At 62.1% G+C, this 19,387-nt stretch overlaps 1 protein-coding gene and 1 long non-coding RNA gene across 3 annotated transcripts in view; one reads left to right on the top strand and one right to left on the bottom strand.

Annotated features, from left to right (window-relative positions):
- Positions 1-2,519: 2,519 nt before the first annotated feature.
- The window catches only part of CELSR1 (cadherin EGF LAG seven-pass G-type receptor 1), a 144,626-nt gene continuing 127,758 nt past the window's right edge, over positions 2,520-19,387 (bottom strand). Inside the window, exons 22-32 of the mRNA XM_032644381.1 lie at positions 18,804-18,971; positions 17,008-17,134; positions 15,104-15,304; positions 10,134-10,308; positions 7,099-7,211; positions 6,631-6,710; positions 5,103-5,229; positions 4,265-4,390; positions 3,822-3,916; positions 3,448-3,551; positions 2,520-3,185 (exon numbers count right to left, since the gene is read on the bottom strand). Of these exons, the coding sequence (XP_032500272.1) occupies positions 3,028-3,185; positions 3,448-3,551; positions 3,822-3,916; positions 4,265-4,390; positions 5,103-5,229; positions 6,631-6,710; positions 7,099-7,211; positions 10,134-10,308; positions 15,104-15,304; positions 17,008-17,134; positions 18,804-18,971 (1,474 nt within the window). The 3' untranslated portion in view covers positions 2,520-3,027. The remainder of the gene's footprint in view (positions 3,186-3,447; positions 3,552-3,821; positions 3,917-4,264; positions 4,391-5,102; positions 5,230-6,630; positions 6,711-7,098; positions 7,212-10,133; positions 10,309-15,103; positions 15,305-17,007; positions 17,135-18,803; positions 18,972-19,387) is intronic.
- On the top strand, positions 5,357-8,916 carry LOC116760097. 2 transcript variants are annotated; one of them, XR_004351649.1, is made up of 3 exons: positions 5,357-5,492; positions 5,525-6,514; positions 6,673-8,916. It is a non-coding gene; the product is annotated as an uncharacterized LOC116760097 (long non-coding RNA). The 2 variants fall into 2 exon arrangements; XR_004351648.1 differs by having other exon boundaries at positions 5,369-6,514.

Below are 19,387 nucleotides of genomic sequence, written 5' to 3'. Positions count from 1 at the left end.
GTGTGAACATTTTACAGTCCCGCCGAGAACAGGAGCAGAGGAACAAAGGAATTCCCCACCTGCAGTACCGCTGACCGGGAAGGGGGCCAGGGAGGCCCCGCGGGGCTCAGCGTGGGGCCCACCCCAGCGAAGGGGGCAAGGGATGACCAGTGTGTCGGTCGCGGCCGTGTGCACCTGCATCCCACTCTCAGCAGAGCTCCTGGTCCAGCCCCAGATGGCCCTGTCTCGGAGCCACACCCGTCCAGGCAGATGGGAGCTGAGGGCAAGCGTCGCAAATGCGAACGTGCTGCACATCCAGGCGGCCCCGTGTGATGCCCACGGACTCCTGCCTCTGGGCTGGAAGCAGAACCGGAACCTCTGTCCAGCAGCACTCCCTACACACTACCCACCTCTGCTTTGCTGGGACACCATATGCTGGATGCGTGCCAGACTCCAGGCTGGCTGTGCAATCTTCCTGACGTCAGAAAGAGGGAGAGATCATCCCACGGATCTCCCAGTATGGACAGAGTCAGTACAAATGCGAAATATACAGAGGTTTTTGCCTTTTCAAAGTTCCATACAAATATACAGAAGTATCTACACCTTTGCAACAAAGGAAAGCGATCTGCTTTAAGACAAGGGCTGCCTTTGCAGAGGGCTGTGGAGCTGCTGGCCCCGGGCCTGCACTGCAGGGAGCTGCCTGTGGCCCTGAGTCCTGGCCAGCCGGCCCGGCGGCTCCTCTCAAGGCCAGCTCTCCTGCTGGGCCCTGTCCCGGCCAGGCCAGCGCACGGTTTTGGCTCTGTCCGCAGTCCGAGGGTTGAGCTGTGCCGGCCCGGGAGTCCACGCCTCCCGTGCCTGTGGCCTTTGGCACTTGTCACGGGTCTAAGGGGCCCTGAGCCTCCGGGGCAGCTCAGCGCTTTGTGTCTGGACCTTCAGTCATGCCAGTCACGGGGCTACCACTGCAGCCCGTGGGGCCCCCGCCACCAGGGCCTGCTTCACTGACAGGGCAGGGGACCCCCCCGCCCCCGCCCGGGCTCCAAGGTCCAGGAGCACAACGACACAGCACAGAGGCCTGGGCAGAGGTGATGGGCTTGTCTTCACGGTTTCCTGATGGTTCAAAGTGAAGTTTCGTTACTGCCTCTGCACGTAGGAAGAAGCCGTCAGGCAGGCGGAGGGTAGGCGAGGACGGCCCCTGCCACCCATGAAGCCAGCAGCTGGGCTGGGTCCGAGGTTGTGCAGGGGCAGACCCCCACTCGGGGGGCATGGGGCAGAACCCCCCACTCAGGGGACGGGGTGCCCGGAGGCTCCACGGAGGGCAAGCTCATGTATGGACACAGCGACACTGGCAGGCAGGGGAGGGGACAATCAACCTGCACCCCCGACGGCCAGGGCCACCCGGAGACCCAGGCCCATCTGAGCGTCCTCCCCAAGGCTGGCCTCGGACGGCACCCGGAGCACCAAGGCTAGCAAGCCGAGCCATTCTCTAAGTTTTAGGAAGGTCGTTCTAGAAGACCCGGCTCCCATTCTCTCCACCTCCCTGGGAGGTCTGGAGCCAGATCCCAGCTCCGCGACTCTGCGGCCAGGCGCCCCCCCCTCACCCCGCCCCAGCCTCAGTCTCCTCAACCACAAAATGGGGCAGTAATGGCCCTGGGCCAAAGAAACTGCTCATAAAACGTTTGGTCCCACATGGTCTCAAGTCCTAGAGCTTCAGGGCTCGACGGGACACAGGGCCTTGACAGGCGTCTGCTGCACCTCTGGCCTCCTGATCCCGAGCAGGGGCCCTCTCCCGGGTGGAAGCCCACCGCAGCCCCCGGGCCTCTGCCTGGGCACGCCTCTGTGCTTGGGGCCTGTCCTCCAGACGGGGGACCACAGGGAGGTTGGCCGGGGGCCACCCCCGCCGTCCCTCCCGCCACAGCCCAGGCTACTCACTCGGAGCCGGAGCCGTGGGCCTGGGCGCTCCCGGCCCGCACGTTCATGGCCACCCCGTTGAGGTGCTCGCGTCCTGGCTCCCGGTGCAGCGTCTTGGCGGGGATGGCGCCATCGGGGGCGCGGACGCCGTCGCTGGAGGCCAGGGAGGACGGCCGTGAGGACGCGGGGCTCTGCTCACGCTCAGCCAACTTCTCTCGCAGCCGCGACTTCAGCATCTTCTCCGTCAGTGGCGGCGGGTAGGTGACTTTGTTTTTCAAGATGCCTGGGGGGGGGTTGGGGGGTCGGGGGGATGGAGAAGGTCACGATCAGGCTGCCTCTGCTGGATGCAGTGGACTCGGGGAGAGACCGTCATGCAGAGCTGAGCTCTCGGCCACTCCTCTCCCCCTCGGGTCTCACCCCTGCCCCGCCGGGCGCCACCCCCGTGCCCCACGGACCCCACCCCCGAACCCCGTGCCTGGGCCTGCCTCCCCCAGGACCAGGGACTTCCCAGCCCCCAGCTCCAGGGACAGTGGGCCCTCGGCACCTTTCCTCTGCTCGGGGGGCTGGCTGGGCGGTGCGGCCGCAGGCCTGGGGCCCCCACTCTCCCGGGCCGGGATGCGCTCGCTGCAGTGGTTGCCCTGCTCGTCCAGGTGCAGCTCCACGCTGACCTTGGTCTCCACCTTCAGGCGGGGCTGCTCGCCCGGCCCCTCACTGTCGCTCCCGGCCAGGCTCTCATCAGGCCAGCCGGCTGGGACATGGTTGGCCACAGAGTCCACTGAGGCACAGGACGGACCCTCAACATGCAGGGCGGCTGCCAGCGCGGCTCAGCGGGAGCGTGTCCCGAGCGGCGCTGACCCACGGTCCCCGACCCGCAGGCCTGGCAGGGCCGTGCCGTCCAGGTGGGGACACCGAGGCTGAGAGGGAAGGTCCTGGGATGGGATCCCAGCCTCAAGCCCCCCCCCCCCCCCCCCGCATCCCCACACCCGGGAGCGTCGTGCTCCCTGCAGCAGTGGGGTCAGCTTGCGGAGTCCTGGCCCTGAGGGTCCCACAGAGACCCCCGAGACCTCACCTGTGCTCTGCGGACGGCCCCGTCCCAGGGGCAGGCGGGCACGGCTGAGGGCCGCTCTGCAGCCAGCGGGCTCACTCACCTTTGGGGGTGCTGTGCACGGGGCCCTGGGCCGGTTCCCATCTGTCCTCAGCCGCGACCCCGTCGTCCTCGCTGTCGGAGGAGCGTGAGGAAGCGTAAGAGCTGCTCTGCTCGTCCAGGGACAGCTCGCTGTCCGAGTCCGAGTCGTGGCCTGCAGGGCGGGCGGGAGGGACAGGGCTTAGGCGGGGGGCGGGGGGCTTCCTGCAGACTGGAGCCACCTGGGCCCGGGCACGGGAGGGCACTGGGTGCCCGCTGACCCTCCCAGTGTGCGGTGGCCACCTCTTCAAGGCTGTACGTTCTGCGGTGACCGAGGGGCCCACGGGGCAGCCGAGAGCCAGCAGGAAGCTCTCGCCACGACCCCCGGGAGGGAGACGCGCAGGCTGACGGGAGACCACGCCCCAGGGGACACGTACCGTGGGGCTTCTTGGTGCTCCTGGGTACAAAGGACACGTCTGGCTCCCCATGGCCACCCCGCGCCGGCCCAGAGGACACGCTGAGCTTCTGGCCCCCTTTGTCCCTGGAGAGAGTAGAGGTGGGTGGGCTCAGCATTGTCGCTCTGGGGGACACATGACCAGCCCCCCGCCATCACCCAGCGCCTTCTGCGTGTGCCAGGGCAGCCACACCGGGCTCTGGAAGGTTCTCTGCCACGAGACTCCCAGAGCACACGGGTAAACACACGTGGACTCAAACAGCAGGGCACATAGCTCGGGGCGGAGGCGGCAAAGCCCACGTTTGCTCAGAGAGCTTCCCCCCAACGGCCACAGCAGGGGCACCAGCCCGGCCTGACCTGATGGTGCTCTCCAGTGAGGCGGTGGACTCGCCCAGGGCCGTGCGGAACACGTCGGGCTCCTCGCCGTACGTGTTGTTGCAGTTGAGGGAGCGCTGGGGGAAGGGGGCTGGTTATCGGCCGAGCAGAGGCCACCAGGGCGCAGAGGGTGGCTCGGTCCCCACCACAAGCCCCCGTGCAGCACCCGGCCCGGTGGCAGCTCCCACTGGCGCTGCTTCTAGACAGAATCCCCGCTGGCCGCGGGGGGGGGGGGGGGTGGGGAAGAGAGGCTGTGAGCGGGACAGACCCCACCCCGTCAGCTCAGCTCGCTCCCGGGGCTGCAGGGAAGGCTGGATGCCACGCTCCGGGGACAGATCTGTGATGCCCCCTTTTGTGGGGGACGCGAGACCAAGGGGCTGTGTCTGATGCTGGTCCAGGCCCTGGCGTCCCCGGGAGCCTCCTACCGTCAGCAGGGTGGCCCTCGTGGTGGCTGAGTCGTCTGGGTACGGCTTCTTCCCGGCGAGCACACCCTTCAGGTGTTTCCGGACCTCCCTGTTGAACACGCAGTGGAGCAAGAGGACGGCGAGGCCCTGCAGAGGAGGGGGCAGGTCAGCGCCGGGCTTGGCCCCCGTAGAGAAGCCAGGGCCCTGCCGCTGCCTCACCAACCACCTGCCTGCCCGGAGGATGCACGGAGCATAGCTCAGCCACGTGGAGCTGACGGTGCCCAGGGCCGCCGCGGCCGCAGACGCCCACCATGGCCCACACCCGGCCTCCCTGCCCCGGGGGCTTTCAATTTCTCCAGGTCGGGGGCCTGGTCAGGGCAGCCCGCACGCCCGGTGCCTGGAGGACCCCCTCCCAGGCCCCAGCCCCCGGGCCATCTGGGTACCCAAAGTTGCATCATTAATCAGGGTCCACGGTGTGGACAGTAAGTGGCCAGCACCCTCCTGGGGACACAGTGGGATTTATGCTGGCCGGGGAGGGGGTGAGCCGAGGATGCGTCCTGACACACACAGGAGGCCACGGAACGGGGGTCCCTGGGAGGGCTCGGGGCAGAGCTGCCTTTGGAGCAACAGGTGCCTTTTTTTCGGTGGCAGGACCACGAGGCTTCACCATAACCCCTAACAAACTGCGCCGACACCGGAAGGACAGCCACGGTGCAGCCCCGTGTGTCCAGAGAGCGAGAACACAGCCCGGACGCCAGGTCAAGGATCTCCCCGGGGGCCCTCTCGGGGCCACTCGGGGTTGGGGCATTTCAGACAGGTGACCCCTGGGCCCCGCCAGGTCGCTCTGACAACCGCCCACCTGTAAGCATCCGAAGACGGCAAAGAGGTAGCGGAAGGTGAGCGCGTCGCTGTTCACGGCCAGCAGCCCCAGAAGCCAGGTGGCGCTAATGAGCAGCAGCAGGAAGAAGGCCGTCCTCACAAGGGAGCTGCGGGGGCGGCACAGGGGCGTGGCTGCAGCGTCCACCCCCACCCTCTTTCCTGCCCACGCCCTTCCGAAGCATCTGCCATGAGGCAGCCCCTGGCTCACACAGGAGAAAAGACAACTCAGTGGGGAGCAGTTAAAAAGCAAACAGGTAAATAGGAAACTAGGAGCCAAGGCTGGTACACGGGCTGCACCCACGGCGACTCCGGGAAGCCTGGTGCACGGCCCGGAAGGTACGTGGACCCGGAGGAGGTGCGTGGCGAGAAGGTGTCAGGCCCGCCGTGCAGGCTCCTAGCAAGGGCTTCCTGCTCTCTGCCTCGGTCTCCCTAGCCGAAGGGGAACGGACGGTGACGTGCATCCCTGGTGGGGTCGTGGGGTGCTGGAGGGAACTGCGTGTGCTAACGTGAGGCAAGGGCTGGGAAAGGTAGGTCTGGGGCGGGGAGGAAGCGGAGGACGGTGGAGCAGGCTGGACCCCGACCCCGCGTCCCCTGCCCGCGGTCTCTGCTCTCCCGTGGGCCGGGTGGACCGGCACCTTCTGCGACCCCTCAGCCCCTCCTCACACATCCTCCCTTCCCTGGCCCCCCAGCTCGGGCCACCCAGCCCGGTGGACACCCTTGTCCTCCCCTCCCCTGACCCTCTCGTGGCTCCTGGACTCATGCTGAGCTCTCCCGAAGCTGCCTGCCTGCCTCCCGCAAGGCTTTTCTGTGGGTCCCCTGCTCTCTCCCAACCTGAAAACGTGGGAGGCTCCCTCTCTGTTGGGCCCCGTTTTCCTGTGCTGCACCCTCTCGCTGGGCGAGCTCCTCCACTCCTCTGGTGCCAGCATCACTGTCAACCACCAACCCAGAAAGTTCCATCCCCCCACCCCCACCCTGTCTGACTCCAGGGAGTGTCCAGGCACCCTGGCACCTCCCCCCACCCGGCTGTCACCATCCCCCTCCTCCTGCCGGTCCAGGCGAGGACACCCAGGCGTCACCAGGCGTCACTGCTACCCCCTCTCCCCTCAGTAACTCCACCACAAACCCCGTGGGTCCTACATCCTTAACATCTCTCCCTCCCTGGTCCAGGCTGCCACCCCGGCTGGCCACCTGCCCCAGTCCCCCTGTGGTCAGCCTCTCTCGCTTTCCTCCACGATGTCCAGCTCTCCCCTGAGAGATCCAGACTCCGCTCGGCACAGCCCAGACACGTCCAGACACGGCTGGCCTCTCCCCACTGCGGCCTGTTGATTCCCCACCGACGTCGCTGCCATGACGCCCTGGACCGGCCCGGAAAGCCAGCAGCTGACCGGCTCGGTGAGGGGCACTTTCATGGGGCTCTGCCTGGTGTGTAAACCAGACAGGCAGGGGTCTCGGGTGAGGCTGGCTCCACGTCAGGTCCCACCCACTGGCCGGGTTTAGCAACAACTTACACGACCCGTTTTCTCTCATAATAATGGCGCTTCCTTTGGCAGGAAACCTTTGCAGACAGGACAAAAATGACTGTGTTGACCTGAAAACAAACCAAACAGAGAAACCCGAAGTCCAGTGGCCGCTCCATTGTACTGTCACTAGAGACCTTCAAAAGCCAAAGGCTTCTGAGGGTCTTCAGCCCACATCTCGGGAGGTGCCCCTGGGATGAGGCCTCAGAGCCCAGGAGCCCGCTGGAGGTGGATGCTGACCAGCGTCACAGTGGACACGGACCTGGACCAAATCCCAGCATCCATGGGTCTGAGGACAAGGCTTTATCACCGTGAGGTCAGCCCTTCCTGTCGGCCCAGATGCTCAGCAGAGCTGGTAACCCATAGGCCCCAAACACCCTTCAAGCCAGCGTACCCAAGGGGCACCCGGCCTCCCACGTCCCTGATAATCAGGGGTTCTGAGAAACCCCCGGCACTCACGACTATCACGGTTCCGATGGGCCCCACAAAGCTCCATATCAGGGTGTCACGAAGGGACAGCCAGCAGAAGTCCGGGTTTCCGTAGCCCTGGGGGTCCAGGCCCACCGCAAGTCCTGGACAACAGGGAGGAGAAGAGTGAGGGCCACCCTGATGGGGGGGGGGTGGCTACAGCGGGGTGTTCCCAGACCCCAGGCAGGACCCGGGGCCCCCGGCATCGCGCTCAGAGGGAAGGGCGGGGAACCTGAGATAAACAGCCGGGAAATGACAAAGGCCCAGGTCCCCTCCCAGCAAAGGCCCTCTCAGTGCCGGTCACAGGCCCACCATGGCCACGACCTGCTTGCGGATTCACCCCAGAGGTGGGGAGCCCATCTGGGCCGGGGCTGCTGACGGAGGTGGGAGAGAGACAGAAGATGGAGATGATGGGACCCGCCAGGACCAGCCACAAAACACGATGGGGATGCCCTGCTGGCTGGGCCACACAGAAGCCAGGACACAGCCATGGCCCACAGGTGCAAGGACCTGAGGGCAGGCACATGCCACACATGCCACACGCATGTGCGTGCACAGGGCACACACGCCACACACACACATATACACACATGCACACACCCCAGGAACAGCTCACCACTCCAAGGTGCTAGGCAAATGAGGAGTTTCCTATGTTATCTAAGCCACAGCCATGGTTTCTAACCGTGTCACAAGCTAGAGCAGGACGTGCCCTTACAGAACCGTCAAGGTGAAGTCTGGAGTGGCTTCTCCAACACAGACCTTGCTTAGGACAAAGGAGCAGCCCACTCCGCGCCGTGGCCTCTCCGGATCTGGCCCGGACTGTTCCACAGGCCACACTCCCTTGCTTAAGCCCTAAGAGATCAAGTCTCCCCACCGACTGCTCAAAACCCTGCAATGGCTTCCCACTGCCCTCAGGAGATGGACACGGGTATTTCCGCAGCCTTCTAGGCCCTTCGTGGCGTGGCCTCGGCCACACTCCAGACCACGTGGAACCCCCCACTCCGCCCCAGCCCAGCCTCAGGTCAGTCCCCAACCAGCCTTCCTCCACTCAGGTCTCGCGCATGTGGGGCTCTTAAGGCACACCCCACAGCACAGCAGCCTGGTTCCTGCGAGCCCTCCAGTGTAAAGAGTGCTTCCTCCAGGAAGCCTTCCTGGCCTGCCCCCCACACCCCCAGATGAGAGCAGGTCTCCCCCGCCCCACTGGCTCTGAGCCCACCCCTCAGTGCAGGGTCTGTGGATGAGCCTAGAATTACGTTCACCATCACTTAATGCCCGTCTTCCCTGGAGGGACGACTCCCGGAAGACACAGGCTTTGCCGTTCTCACTCACGCTCTGATCCTGGGCCTAGAACGGAGCCCGGCACAGAAGAGGCCCGCCCTGAATGAACGAATGAAGGAGCGTGTGAATGCTCCCACGCTCTTGGGCAACTGAGACTTGGTGGGGGTTAAGGAAAGCACATGGGGAGGTGGCCTCAGGCCCCCATCCCCCGTGCCCCCCGGATCCCAAAGGCCCGGCTGGGTCAGGCCCCACATCTGAGACAAAGGCTGTCCCCATGCAGGGTCCCATGGAGACGCTCTGCTCCATCCAGCCCCGTCGGGAGGGGCTGCCCGAGGTGACCACACAGGTGGAGATGGAACGGGGTACAGTATAGACCAGGAACCACACTCTGAGGTTACTGGGGCACAGAAAAGCAGACAGCAAACTTTAACTCTTCCTTTTGTAAAATAAGCAAATTGGCAAATGATCCTGATCTGACTTCCTCGTTTCTCTTCATAGAATTTGATGTAAATAAAACCCGATGTTCTGGTTTCTGAGATTCACTTGCTAATTAAAAAAAAAAAATAATAACAATAGAGGCTCTGGGCAGACTGAAGATGAAATTAAAGATGAGTGTCCTGAGGGTCCAAGCACGACCAGGTCCTTGCTTCAGGGGGTTAGTAGATGGGCACTGGGGGGACCCCCGAAACCAGCTGCTCCCAGCCCTCATTCTTCCTGGTCTTTGGGGCTCAGAAACCACCTGAATTAGCACCTTTCTCACAAGCTGACCGGAAACAGCAATGGACACACGCGATGTAGTGTGTCTGCCGGTGAGGGAGGCTCCCACTGCCCCCCCTCAGCAGCCCTGGATGGAGGTGACAACGGTCATTCAGGGTCCCTTGGAGCCCAGGGAGAGGAGTCACAACGGGACAGCCCGGTGCCCAGACTGTCTGGGTGGGAGCAGAGTGGCCTCAGGAGACCAGTTGGTGATGCTACCATGGAAACCAGGGTGGCTGCTGGGCAGAGCCCTGGGGCAGCATCTGCCCCTTCTCCCACTGCCTCTGCCTCGGACTTCATGTCTGGATCCCTGGAACCCAGGGACTGCTGAGGAGAGAGGGTGCCGCTCTCCCTTTGTGAATGCAAGAGGGGATCCTTCCCCATAGGAAGCAAATCTGACCTCATATTCAGTGAAAAGTGTGCTGAGAAGTGCTGCTGTCTGTTCATTCATTAACTCATTCTTTCATCCATCGATCCATCCACCCACCCAGCTACCCACCCATCCACCATCCGTCCATTCATCCATCTACCATCCATCTATCTATCCCTCCATCCAACCATCTACCTACCTACCCACCTGTCCACCCACCCATCCACCCATCTCTCCACCCATCCATCCACTCACCTATCCATCCACCCATCCATCTATCCATCATTCACCCATCTATCCACAAAGCGGGCAGACAAGGGAGTGTTTGTCTGTGAGATGCCACAGGCAAACCCTGAACGGGCCTGGGCCCAGGTCTCAAGGAGCTCACACCTGACAGGAGACGCATCCCTCACTGATGATAACACTCGTGCGAGCAGATGTGGGTGCAGGTGCCCCTCCTCTGCCGAGTGCCCAAGAGGAGGCCAGAGAGCTCCCCCACCTGCACCCGGGGGCGCTGGTTTATCTGATGTGGCTTCCTGCATCAGCAGTGCCATGCGGGTCCTCCGAGTGGTGGTCGGTCCCCAGCCCGGGCCCCCGGCGGGGCTGCCCTGCACATCCTCACCTGTGACAATGGCTGGGATGCCCCAGCCCACGACGTAGTAGAACCTCATGGGCCCGGCGTCGATGTTGCGCGCCTCGGTCAGCACGCGGTAGATGTGCAGGCTCTCCACGAAGGTCCAGGCGAAGGTGCTCATGTACATGTAGTGCAGGAGAATGGCAATCACCGTGCACAGGAACTGCGGGGAGAGGCAGCCGCTCAGCGCAGCCCGCCGGCCCACGGGCCCTGCACCGCGGACTGAGGGCCAGATGGCATGGAGATAGGGGCGGGGGAGACACCCAGTCGGGCCACTTGGCAAACGTGAGGGCACGCAGGTCTGAAAAAGGAAATCGAGTCAGTTGTTTTTCCCTCTTTGGTTCAACCAGGAGCGGCTGAGTGTCGACAGTCCCAAGCGTCTCAGGCTCCTGATGCGGAACAGAGGACACGGAGTGAGGCACCTGGGGGCCCTGGGGACCCCCCAACCTGGATTGGCGCCAGGCGTGAGCATAACCCAGGGCCGACAGGTTGGCCGAGCCTCTAGTGTTTTCATTAGAAGCTAGAAATTTGTATTTTCAGGTCATGGCTCCAGATTTTTAAATGTTGGCATTTCATTTAAAGTTGGAAAAAGAATATCATGGAGGCAGGCTGCTCAGGCTGTGGCCCCAGACCGTGGCCGTGGCCTTCACCCTCCACCCCAGCCCTCGTGCGGGTCTCCGAGGTCCGGCGGATGCGGCCAGCGGGAGGGAGGAGCCTCGGGCCTCGTGACCTCGCCCTCATATGAAAACAAGGTCATCGCACCTGCGCTGATTTAACGGCGCCTCTACCTTCCGCGGAAGAAAACAGGGATGAGAGCGTTTGTTCTGTTTCTGTCCCCGTGGGTCTGTGTGTCTGGCCAGTGGCTGAGTGCCAGGGAGTGAAAGTCAACCTCCACAGGGCAGGTGAGGGTCAGCTTCCCGGCCTCTGGGGGCCTTGGTGACCCAGCCCTGAGTCCCTGGACACCGAAGGTGGTGCGAGAACATGAGGGAGGCGGTGGTGGAGGGCTGGGGACACTGTGGGACCCTGGGCTTCCAGCCTGAGGCCGTCAGGACAAATCAAATCCAGTTCCAAGTGCTCCGGGATGGAACTTCAAGACCTCCACCTTGGCCCAGAGCAGCCTCACCGGGTCCTCCTGAGAGGGGCTGGCTGCCCGTCCAGGATTCCCAAGGTCCACCTGCTAGGAGATGCGGGCAGGATCCCCTCCAGGTCCCAGGAAGCTGGACTGGCAGGGGAGGAGAGAGAGGACGTGGGGAGGGGGGAGGAGAAAGCCCCTGGCCACGCCCACGGCGGGGCCACACCCTGAAACATCCTGTCCAATCCTGGCTGCTATCGTGGCGGCCCGACCTCCCGGGCTCTCAGTGCCTGAGCCGACACCCACACCCCAACAGACAGGAGGGTAGGAGACAGAGGGCCACCACCTGACTCGTGCAGAGGCCTCCGCTCAGTCCCAGGGCAGCGCACCCGCGGGAGCGCCCCAGAGTCCAGGCTTGCTGGGAACACAAGTGCCACCTGCGGCTAAGACCACCCTGATGGGCCGAGTTCTCTCCAGAAACAAAGCCCCGGAGATGCGGGAGGGAACCATGTTAGCATTAATATTTGCCCAATACAGCACAAAGCAGGAACTCAAGCAGACATGCCCTCTGCCTCAGATGCTGGACAGGAAACGGGGGTCCGCACTTAGCAACGGGCAAAGCGGTCAGCCTGGCCGCAGAGGGGGAGCCTGGGGCTGGGGTACCCCACGCCAAGCCCCAGCCGCCCCTGTGCAAAGCACCGTTGGCTCAGCACAAGGAAGAAGGGCGAGGAGGCTGGCGTGTTGCCTTAAATAATGTGAAAAGTAAACCCACAAAACCACCTTTGGAAAAAAAAAAAAAAAGTGTCAGAAATTGACATTCTAAAATGTAATGGGGCCGTACACGCAGAGGCTTCGGCACCGAAGGTACCACCTTTTCCAGAAACAGAACAAACACGAATGCACAATAAATCATTTCAACCTGCCAGTGATCTGGGAGATGAAAAACCTCACCCAGAGATGGGATTGTGAGTTTACAGAACACCCATCAAAACCAGGCGCGGTGCCAAAGCCCCAGAATTATGTGCAAGGCATTCCTCCTCCCTCTCTTTTCCTGCTCACCAGCGCGTGGAGGCTGCAAAGCTCTCCTTGCAGGCGGCCGATGAGTCAGTGCTTGAAACCAGTGAGTGACTGCCTCTGCCCATTTGTCACGTGGCATCTAGTTGCAAGGAGTGGCCTGTCACCGGCTCTCCGTCCCTCTGTTCAGACCACTCAGAGGCACCTTGAAGGGTCTGCACTGAGTCACACAGCCCCTACCCCCCAGGACATGCAGGCAGGGGAGGGGCGCTGAGCCCGGCGGGTGCAGAGGGGCGGCCCAGCCTCTCCAGCGCCCCGCCTGCCCTCGGAGCCCGACAATCGCTCACGGTCCGTCCCCTGGGCCGGGCCCGGGGCTCCCCGTGTCCACACTGCTGAGCCTCCAAGGTCATCACGCACACCTCTCAAGGCTGTCTGCCTGGATGCCCCGGCTCTCCCCCTAGCGCCAGCCTCCGGAGGGGCCCCCTGCCTGCACTAACCGAGGAGGGAGAGCTCCAGGCTGCAAGGGGCCCTGGCCGGCGAGCCAGAAATGCCATCCGTGTCTCTACTCCACGCGTCCCTCTCCGGCTGTCCATTCTCACAGACACGCGTCCTCTTCACGTGCGGGCAGCCTCCCCAGCTCAGCTCTGCACTCACCTCAGCCCGCAGGGGATGGGTGCATCCAGCCTCACCCAGACCTGCCATTCTTGTCTGCTTCTACCTCTCCTGGCAGCCCCCCTCCTGGAGACTCGTGGCTTCATGCCCCCCTCCTTCCCCTCCCTCGGCGCCCACCTGGTCCGACTCCTGTCCTTCTCCTCCTGCCGCTGTCCTGGCCTCGCTCCACCCACCAGACCTAGGAAGACGCCATCCTGGCTGCCTCTCTGACCTCCAATCTCTGCCCTTCCGACCCATCTTCCCTGTCGCCAGGGTCCTCTTCCTAAAATGCAGACCCAGTCACGGCTCTCCATGGAACAACGCTGCCTGCAAAACACAGATGGCGCTGCTTGGCCAGCCCTTCAAGCTCTGGATGACCAGACCCCCGACCTGTCCCCTTCCGATCCCGGCCCCTCCCGCTGGACGGTGAATGGCCGGTCCTGCTCAGCCCTTCTCTGGCCAGGCACAGCTCCCCCACCAGCCACCAGGGGGCCACTCTGGTACCTGACACCCCTGTACCACCATCCGAGCCTGCGTCTGGGCAGAGATGAGAGCGCTTCTAGGGTCTGGGTCTTCGGGAGATTTAATACAGTGGCGATCAACAGTCCTCACCGCGTGAGGAATGATATGTCAGCTCTGCTAACAGCACGCGGCAGCTGGAACAGTCCACTGAGAAAGTAAGGGCACACCCCTCACCGTGGAGAGGTCAGCATTAGGTGAGAGCAGTAACCTGGGAACTTCCTGGTCACTACGTATGCACATGTGGTGTGGTCAGCTGGCCTCACGTCTCCCCAGGGCCGTCAGGGTCACCATCTAGCGATGAGCAACGAACTCACACACACACAGTGAACTGTCTGCCCTGGGCCAGGTCACTCAGTCTTGCTGGCCCCGGGTTCCTCACCCGTGAGCAGGGGTGCTGCCACCTCCCGGGGCCCCAGGGATGTTTCAACGAGCCAGAGGGTGCCTGTAAAGCCTTGTGCACAGAACCTATACTGCCCTCGCCCCCATCAACGCACTGTGACCCTTGTATTCCGAAAACCCCTTTTGTAAAAATGAAAAACCACTTGCAACCAGCTGGGGACCAAGCCGCAAACCTCCCTCCTTCCTCTTGCTTTTCTCTCCCCAGTGATCTTGGCCGTGCCGCCGTCTCGCCCTCCAGGGCCGATCCCTGTCCCACCCCCCCGGGGACCTCGCCCCAGCCACCCCTTCTCCCTCCTCCCCCTGGAATCACTAGGGCCCAGATCTCTCCCATCCTACAGACGCCCCCGCTTAACCCTAACCCCACCCCACCCCCGCTCCGGCTTCAACCAGCACCTCATCCTCTCCTTCAAAGCCAAACTACTTCAGCCTCTGCCGGGGTCTCTGCCGCAGTCGTTTCCAGCCACTCCTTCGTAAGTTACATTTTAAACACACGGTGGCTGGTGGGCAGGAACGCAACTGATGATATACATCGATCTCCTCTGATAGCCACGCACCTTGCTAAACTCTTAATTATTTCTTGTAATGCGTCTGTAGATTGGTTAGGATTTTTTCTGTGAGGTCATCGTATCAGCTACATAATCTAATCACCTAACGATAACTTCCAGAAGCCTATATAACACCCCACGAGCCCACGTGATACCCCAGGAGCCCACGTGCCCTGGGATGGCTTGAGCAAAAGACACTCCGTATGTAACCCCGTCCTCTCCTCCATGAGTCTCAAGCTCCCTTCTCTCGTCAACCCTGCCGACCCGCGGCCACCAACACGTCCCTGAGTTCTGGGCCTGTCCTAGACTTCTCTCTCCCCCTCTGGGGAAACACCTGGGCTTTCACAAAAAACGTGGCCATGACTCCCCAGCAAGTGCAGGCCTGGGAGACGCTGCGCGACAGGGGCAGCTTCAGGCTCAAGTGACAGCTCCCAGGACTCTTGGGTTTCACAAATGTAATTTCTGATGAAATCACTAGCGCCTGGGTCAGGAAAGTAAGAGTTGAGGCGTATGGAGCCCCCGGCTCCCGAGGGTGCCCTTGGAGGGAGATTCCCAGCAGGCACAAAGCAGTGAGCCCACAGGCTTGGCCTGGGTTCCCAACTTCCCACCCGACTCCCAGCTGCACCTGACGGACGGAACCAGCAACAGACACTCCGCCCGGACGACTCCTCCGGCCTCGGCGGAAGGTCGGACAGCGTGCGCGCCCACGGGGCCACACGGGCGGCCGTGGAGGGAGGGGAGGGGCCGGGCCTCACCGGGTTTTCTGTCTGGGCGATCCCGATGACGAAGACCAGCTGGGAGAAGAAGAGCGCCGCGATGAGGTTCTTGTGGATGCCGTGCAGGTTGGAGCGGAGCGTCTGCACCAGCGCCAGGAGCACGAAGGCCGCCAGCAGGGCGGCCAGCGACAAGGACACAGCGGCGTAGGTGACGATCTTCAGGGGAAGGACCTCTCCGTGCTGCGGGCGGGTTAGTTAGAGGCGGGAGAACACGTAAGGGCCACGGCTCGGATGGAGTTTTGCACAACCAAGACACATTAACATGTTATCACTGCGGGCAGAAACCTGCGTGACTGCGACGTGGCTCTCAGGGGGTGCAAAAACCGAGAGCAAAAACCAAATGAACGGTTCCGGGTGATAAAGTTCTGGGGAGGTCGGTGGTGACGGCTGCAAACACCGTGGACGTACACAATGCCCCTGACCTGGACACTGAAACACGGCTGAGATGGTGACTTTTCTGTTACGTGTATTTTGCCACAAGAAAAAAAACCTGAAAAACAAAAAACCTCACGCCTAACTCCTGCTGTCCGGCAGGTGTGGGGCCTGTCCACCCAAATTCTGAGCTGAGAGACCTTCAAACAGAGCCTCAGTTCACACAAAAGGCAGAGATGCCACAGCTGCAGGAAACCACAGCTGTCTCCTGTGCTTTTTTTTGCAAAATAGGACACTCGTCCAGGACCTGGCACCCGACGGAGGTTCGGCATTTGGGGAGCACGCAGCTCCAGTTCTCTGGTAACTTCCAGAAAGCACCGTTCTGGACTTGCACAGAGCTGTGAGCCGGGGCTGCCCGGGGAACTCGGGGAGCCAGGCCTGAGTGGGATGGGTCGGGGGACTGAGTGCTCGAGGCTGGGAGCTGCAGCCGCACTTACTCCCCCAGGCTGGGGCGCTATTTAGAGGCCTCTGGTTTTGAGGCCCCTGGGGCGTGGGAGCCCTGATTCCTGCTCTGGTTTAATTTCTTCCACCTGAACTTCTGCTTCCTTTGCCTGCGAGTCCCCTCCTGGCGCTGCCCAGCTTCCTGGCCATGAGAGGACCCCCAAATCCGCCCCTCCACTGACAAAGACCACTAATAATTAACCCGTTCAGGCTGGGACCTGGAGCCCCTGCCCAAGGGAGCTTTCTGTCTTGGGCTCCCAGCACACTCTCTGCTCTTGTCACCCTGACACCCATCAGCAACAACTTGTGGCTGACTCACCCTCCCAAGAATGTGACAGAAACTTGGGCCACTGCATACCGGGAAGTCCTGGGAGGAATGATGGTGTGGCCGCCGGGGACACATCCCAGCCTGAAAACAGGGTGAGGTCTCCCAGGCCTCAGTGTGGCTCCTTGACATCAGGACACAACCCTGCCAGGCTGACCCTGCCCTGCTTGGGCCCCCCTGCCTCCCTGGAGGCCCACAGAGGCCACCGAAAACACTGGAGGTTAAACACGAGCCGTCCCGCTGCCGCTCGGGGCTCCTGACCGAGCCTCCTTTGTCCTTTGGGGCCAGTGTGTGCGGCACTTAAGAGAGACACTCCCTTTGTTCCCGCCAGCCATCTCTTTTCTTCCTTAAAATTCAAAGCGCAGCAGAAACAGCATCACCTAACAGACTGCTGAGAACCCTGTTTTGAAGTGAGGTGTACATTCCAGGGGTTTCCCCTCTGAGGTTCTGGACTGCCAGAACCATTTCTAATTTACAACCTGGGCGCTTTGAAAACTCTTCTAGGGGGGTTCTGTCACGGAAATCCTAACAGATTCTGGCCAGTCCTCCTGGAGCACAGTTCTTAATTGTGGCTTCAGTTTGTTCAAAGCCCTTAGCAGGAAAGACGCAGCTCACAGAAGAGCGGGCTTGGGGGCCAGGACACACTTGCCAGCTGGGCAAGGGTTACCCTGGGGGCGGTGCCCACCTCACGCCGGGAGACGTCCATGAGCACGGCCGAGCTAGTCGTGTGGCTGCACTGGCAGGTGACGTGGGTCCGGTTTCGGGACAGCAGCTCACAGCCCTTGGCCGACCACCCTCCAGTCCCACCGATGCTGCAGAGAAAAGCAGGGTGAATGGGTCTCTGGGGCCCTCCCCCCCCCCACTGGAGCCCAAGCAGCATCTTTGCTGTGCCCCAGCCAAGTGCCACTGTCATCGCTGTGAGGACCACAGCCCCGGCGGCCCCCGGGGCCGCGTGAACCCTCTCCCTCCCCTTTCCAGGCCGGCGGGGGTCTCTGATGAGCACCCTTTACCATTCACGTTCATTCATCGTTCAGCAGTAAAACTTCAACGGGATGTCGCAGGCCCCTTTGCCGGAGACATCAGTCAGCTGTTAAAATAGCCACTGTGTGCTTCGGTCTCCTTTTGAGGCTCGACGATTTAAGAAGAAACATCTCACATCCGTTTTATACTTTCATCTTCATATTGCACAACGTTTTATGGCAACTGCCTGGAAGCAGGGCCCCATCGCTACCCCGTTTTACTGATGGGAAGCCCCAAGTGACAGGCTGCTACAGGTGTGTCTCGGCCTCAGACAGAGCCCTGCCCTCCCTGACTCTGGGAGAGTCAAGTAGCTTCTCTGATCCCTAGTGTAACCCATCTGTAAGGTGGGACGTGAAGGCTAACACACGTCTGCCGAGAACTTTAAGGTCCGGGATGGCAGATGCAGTGCAAAGCAGAGAGGATAATTAGAGCCCCGGCTGGCTAATTGCTGGGGTTCAATCAACCGACCATGAGAGACAGCCGAGCCTAACGCGTGCCAGACAGACCTCAACAGGGGCCTTGTCGTGAAAGTGGACCCTGCATTCTCTTTCGGAAGCCAAGCGTCTATTGCCCTCCAGGCGCTAAGCTGGTGGCTCATTCACTGGAATTTGGAAACTACAGAAGGAGGGAGAGAGCGGCGCGTGGTGCCCGCTGACCCAAACCTGCTTCCCAGCGTGGGCGCCCAGCAGAGGCCCCTGCGGCAGAGACCCGACCCACCTAGTGGAACCGCAGTTTTGGGGAACGTTTGGGCTGCATGGAGTGAGCACAAAACTCCGTCCTGGCTGCAGGCATCGGGGCGGGGGTGGGAGGTGGATGGATGCTGCTGATCCGGGCGGGGCCTCTGAGGGTCAAACCAGACCCAGCAGCTGCCGTGTGGGTCTCCAGGGCAGGATGGCTGAGGTCAGGGACCTTCCCCTGGTACAGGGACTCCCCTGTACACATCAGGGATTTCCCGCTGTCGGTGGGAGGACCCTGGGCCCAGTCTCAGTCCCGCCCCCGTGTGTGTCCAGAACAAACCCCGGCCTTTTTTGGTGGTGGATGGGATGGCCGGAGTCCCGCAGGAGAGGGGCCCCGTCTCCACGCTGGCCTTCTCGAGGGATCTCCATGTGTGCCTGTGCGTGTGTGTGACCCTATGTGTGAACATCGTGCATGCCTGTGCTTCCAGATGTGTCTGTGTGCATTCGTGTACACACGTGTGCATGGTCATAGCTGGCTGCGTGCACACGTGTGTTTCCAGGTGTGCATAGGTGTACGTGCCTGTGCACATGTGTTTAACTGTGGGCTTATGGGGGACTCGGACACCCCCAGGAGGGGCTGGAAGGGAAGCAATGGGCCACAGAAAAACTCCCAAGGCGCTCTGCCAACGGAGCGTTGGGGACCTGTGCGCAGGCACACCTGGCCTCAGCAAAGCCCCCCCAAGGAAATGCAGCGTTCCAGGGCAGGGAGGGGCATCACCCGTACGTGATGGAGTGATTCCAGAACACGCAGACCGGCTTGGTGCGCTCCTCGGTCTCCAGGAGGGTGTACTCCACCAGGACGGGCCTCTCCAGGGGGCTGGGCAGCGGGGCCCCCTCGCTGTACACCACCGCGCTCACCACGGGTGTGTTGATGACGGGCCGGTTAGGCAGCCTGCAGGGGAGAAGCCGGGGCACAGGCACAAACCTGTGTGCAGCCCTGATGGGGACACAGCGCGGAGGTCTCTCCAGGAGGGACCGAATCAGGCGCACCGAGCTCAGAGCTGCGGCCTCAGCCCTTGGGAAGGCGTGGCTAAGGGAGGGGTGGTGAGGCCTGCGTAAAGGTTTAATCACCAGCAGGCAAGCACAGGGTCACCTCTGGGACAAAGGCAGACTTTGGACATTGAAAATGAAGATAAGGTATGTGCGAGAAGACGTCAAGGCCCCACCGTGGAGAACAGCAAATCCCTGGAACGCTGGGAATGCCCAGTGAAAGGAAGCTGGTGCAGCGGTGACGGCTCAGAGAGGCCTCTCATCCAGCCACTGGGAAGGATGCATATGGAGACCACAGAGCCAGGCAGGAGCTGGAAG

This window comes from Phocoena sinus, chromosome 10 (assembly GCF_008692025.1).
Source record: "Phocoena sinus isolate mPhoSin1 chromosome 10, mPhoSin1.pri, whole genome shotgun sequence".
Lineage (NCBI taxonomy): Eukaryota > Metazoa > Chordata > Mammalia > Artiodactyla > Phocoenidae > Phocoena > Phocoena sinus.
The sequence above is the reverse complement of the archived record's forward strand: the minus strand, read 5'-3'. Positions and strand labels throughout refer to the sequence as shown.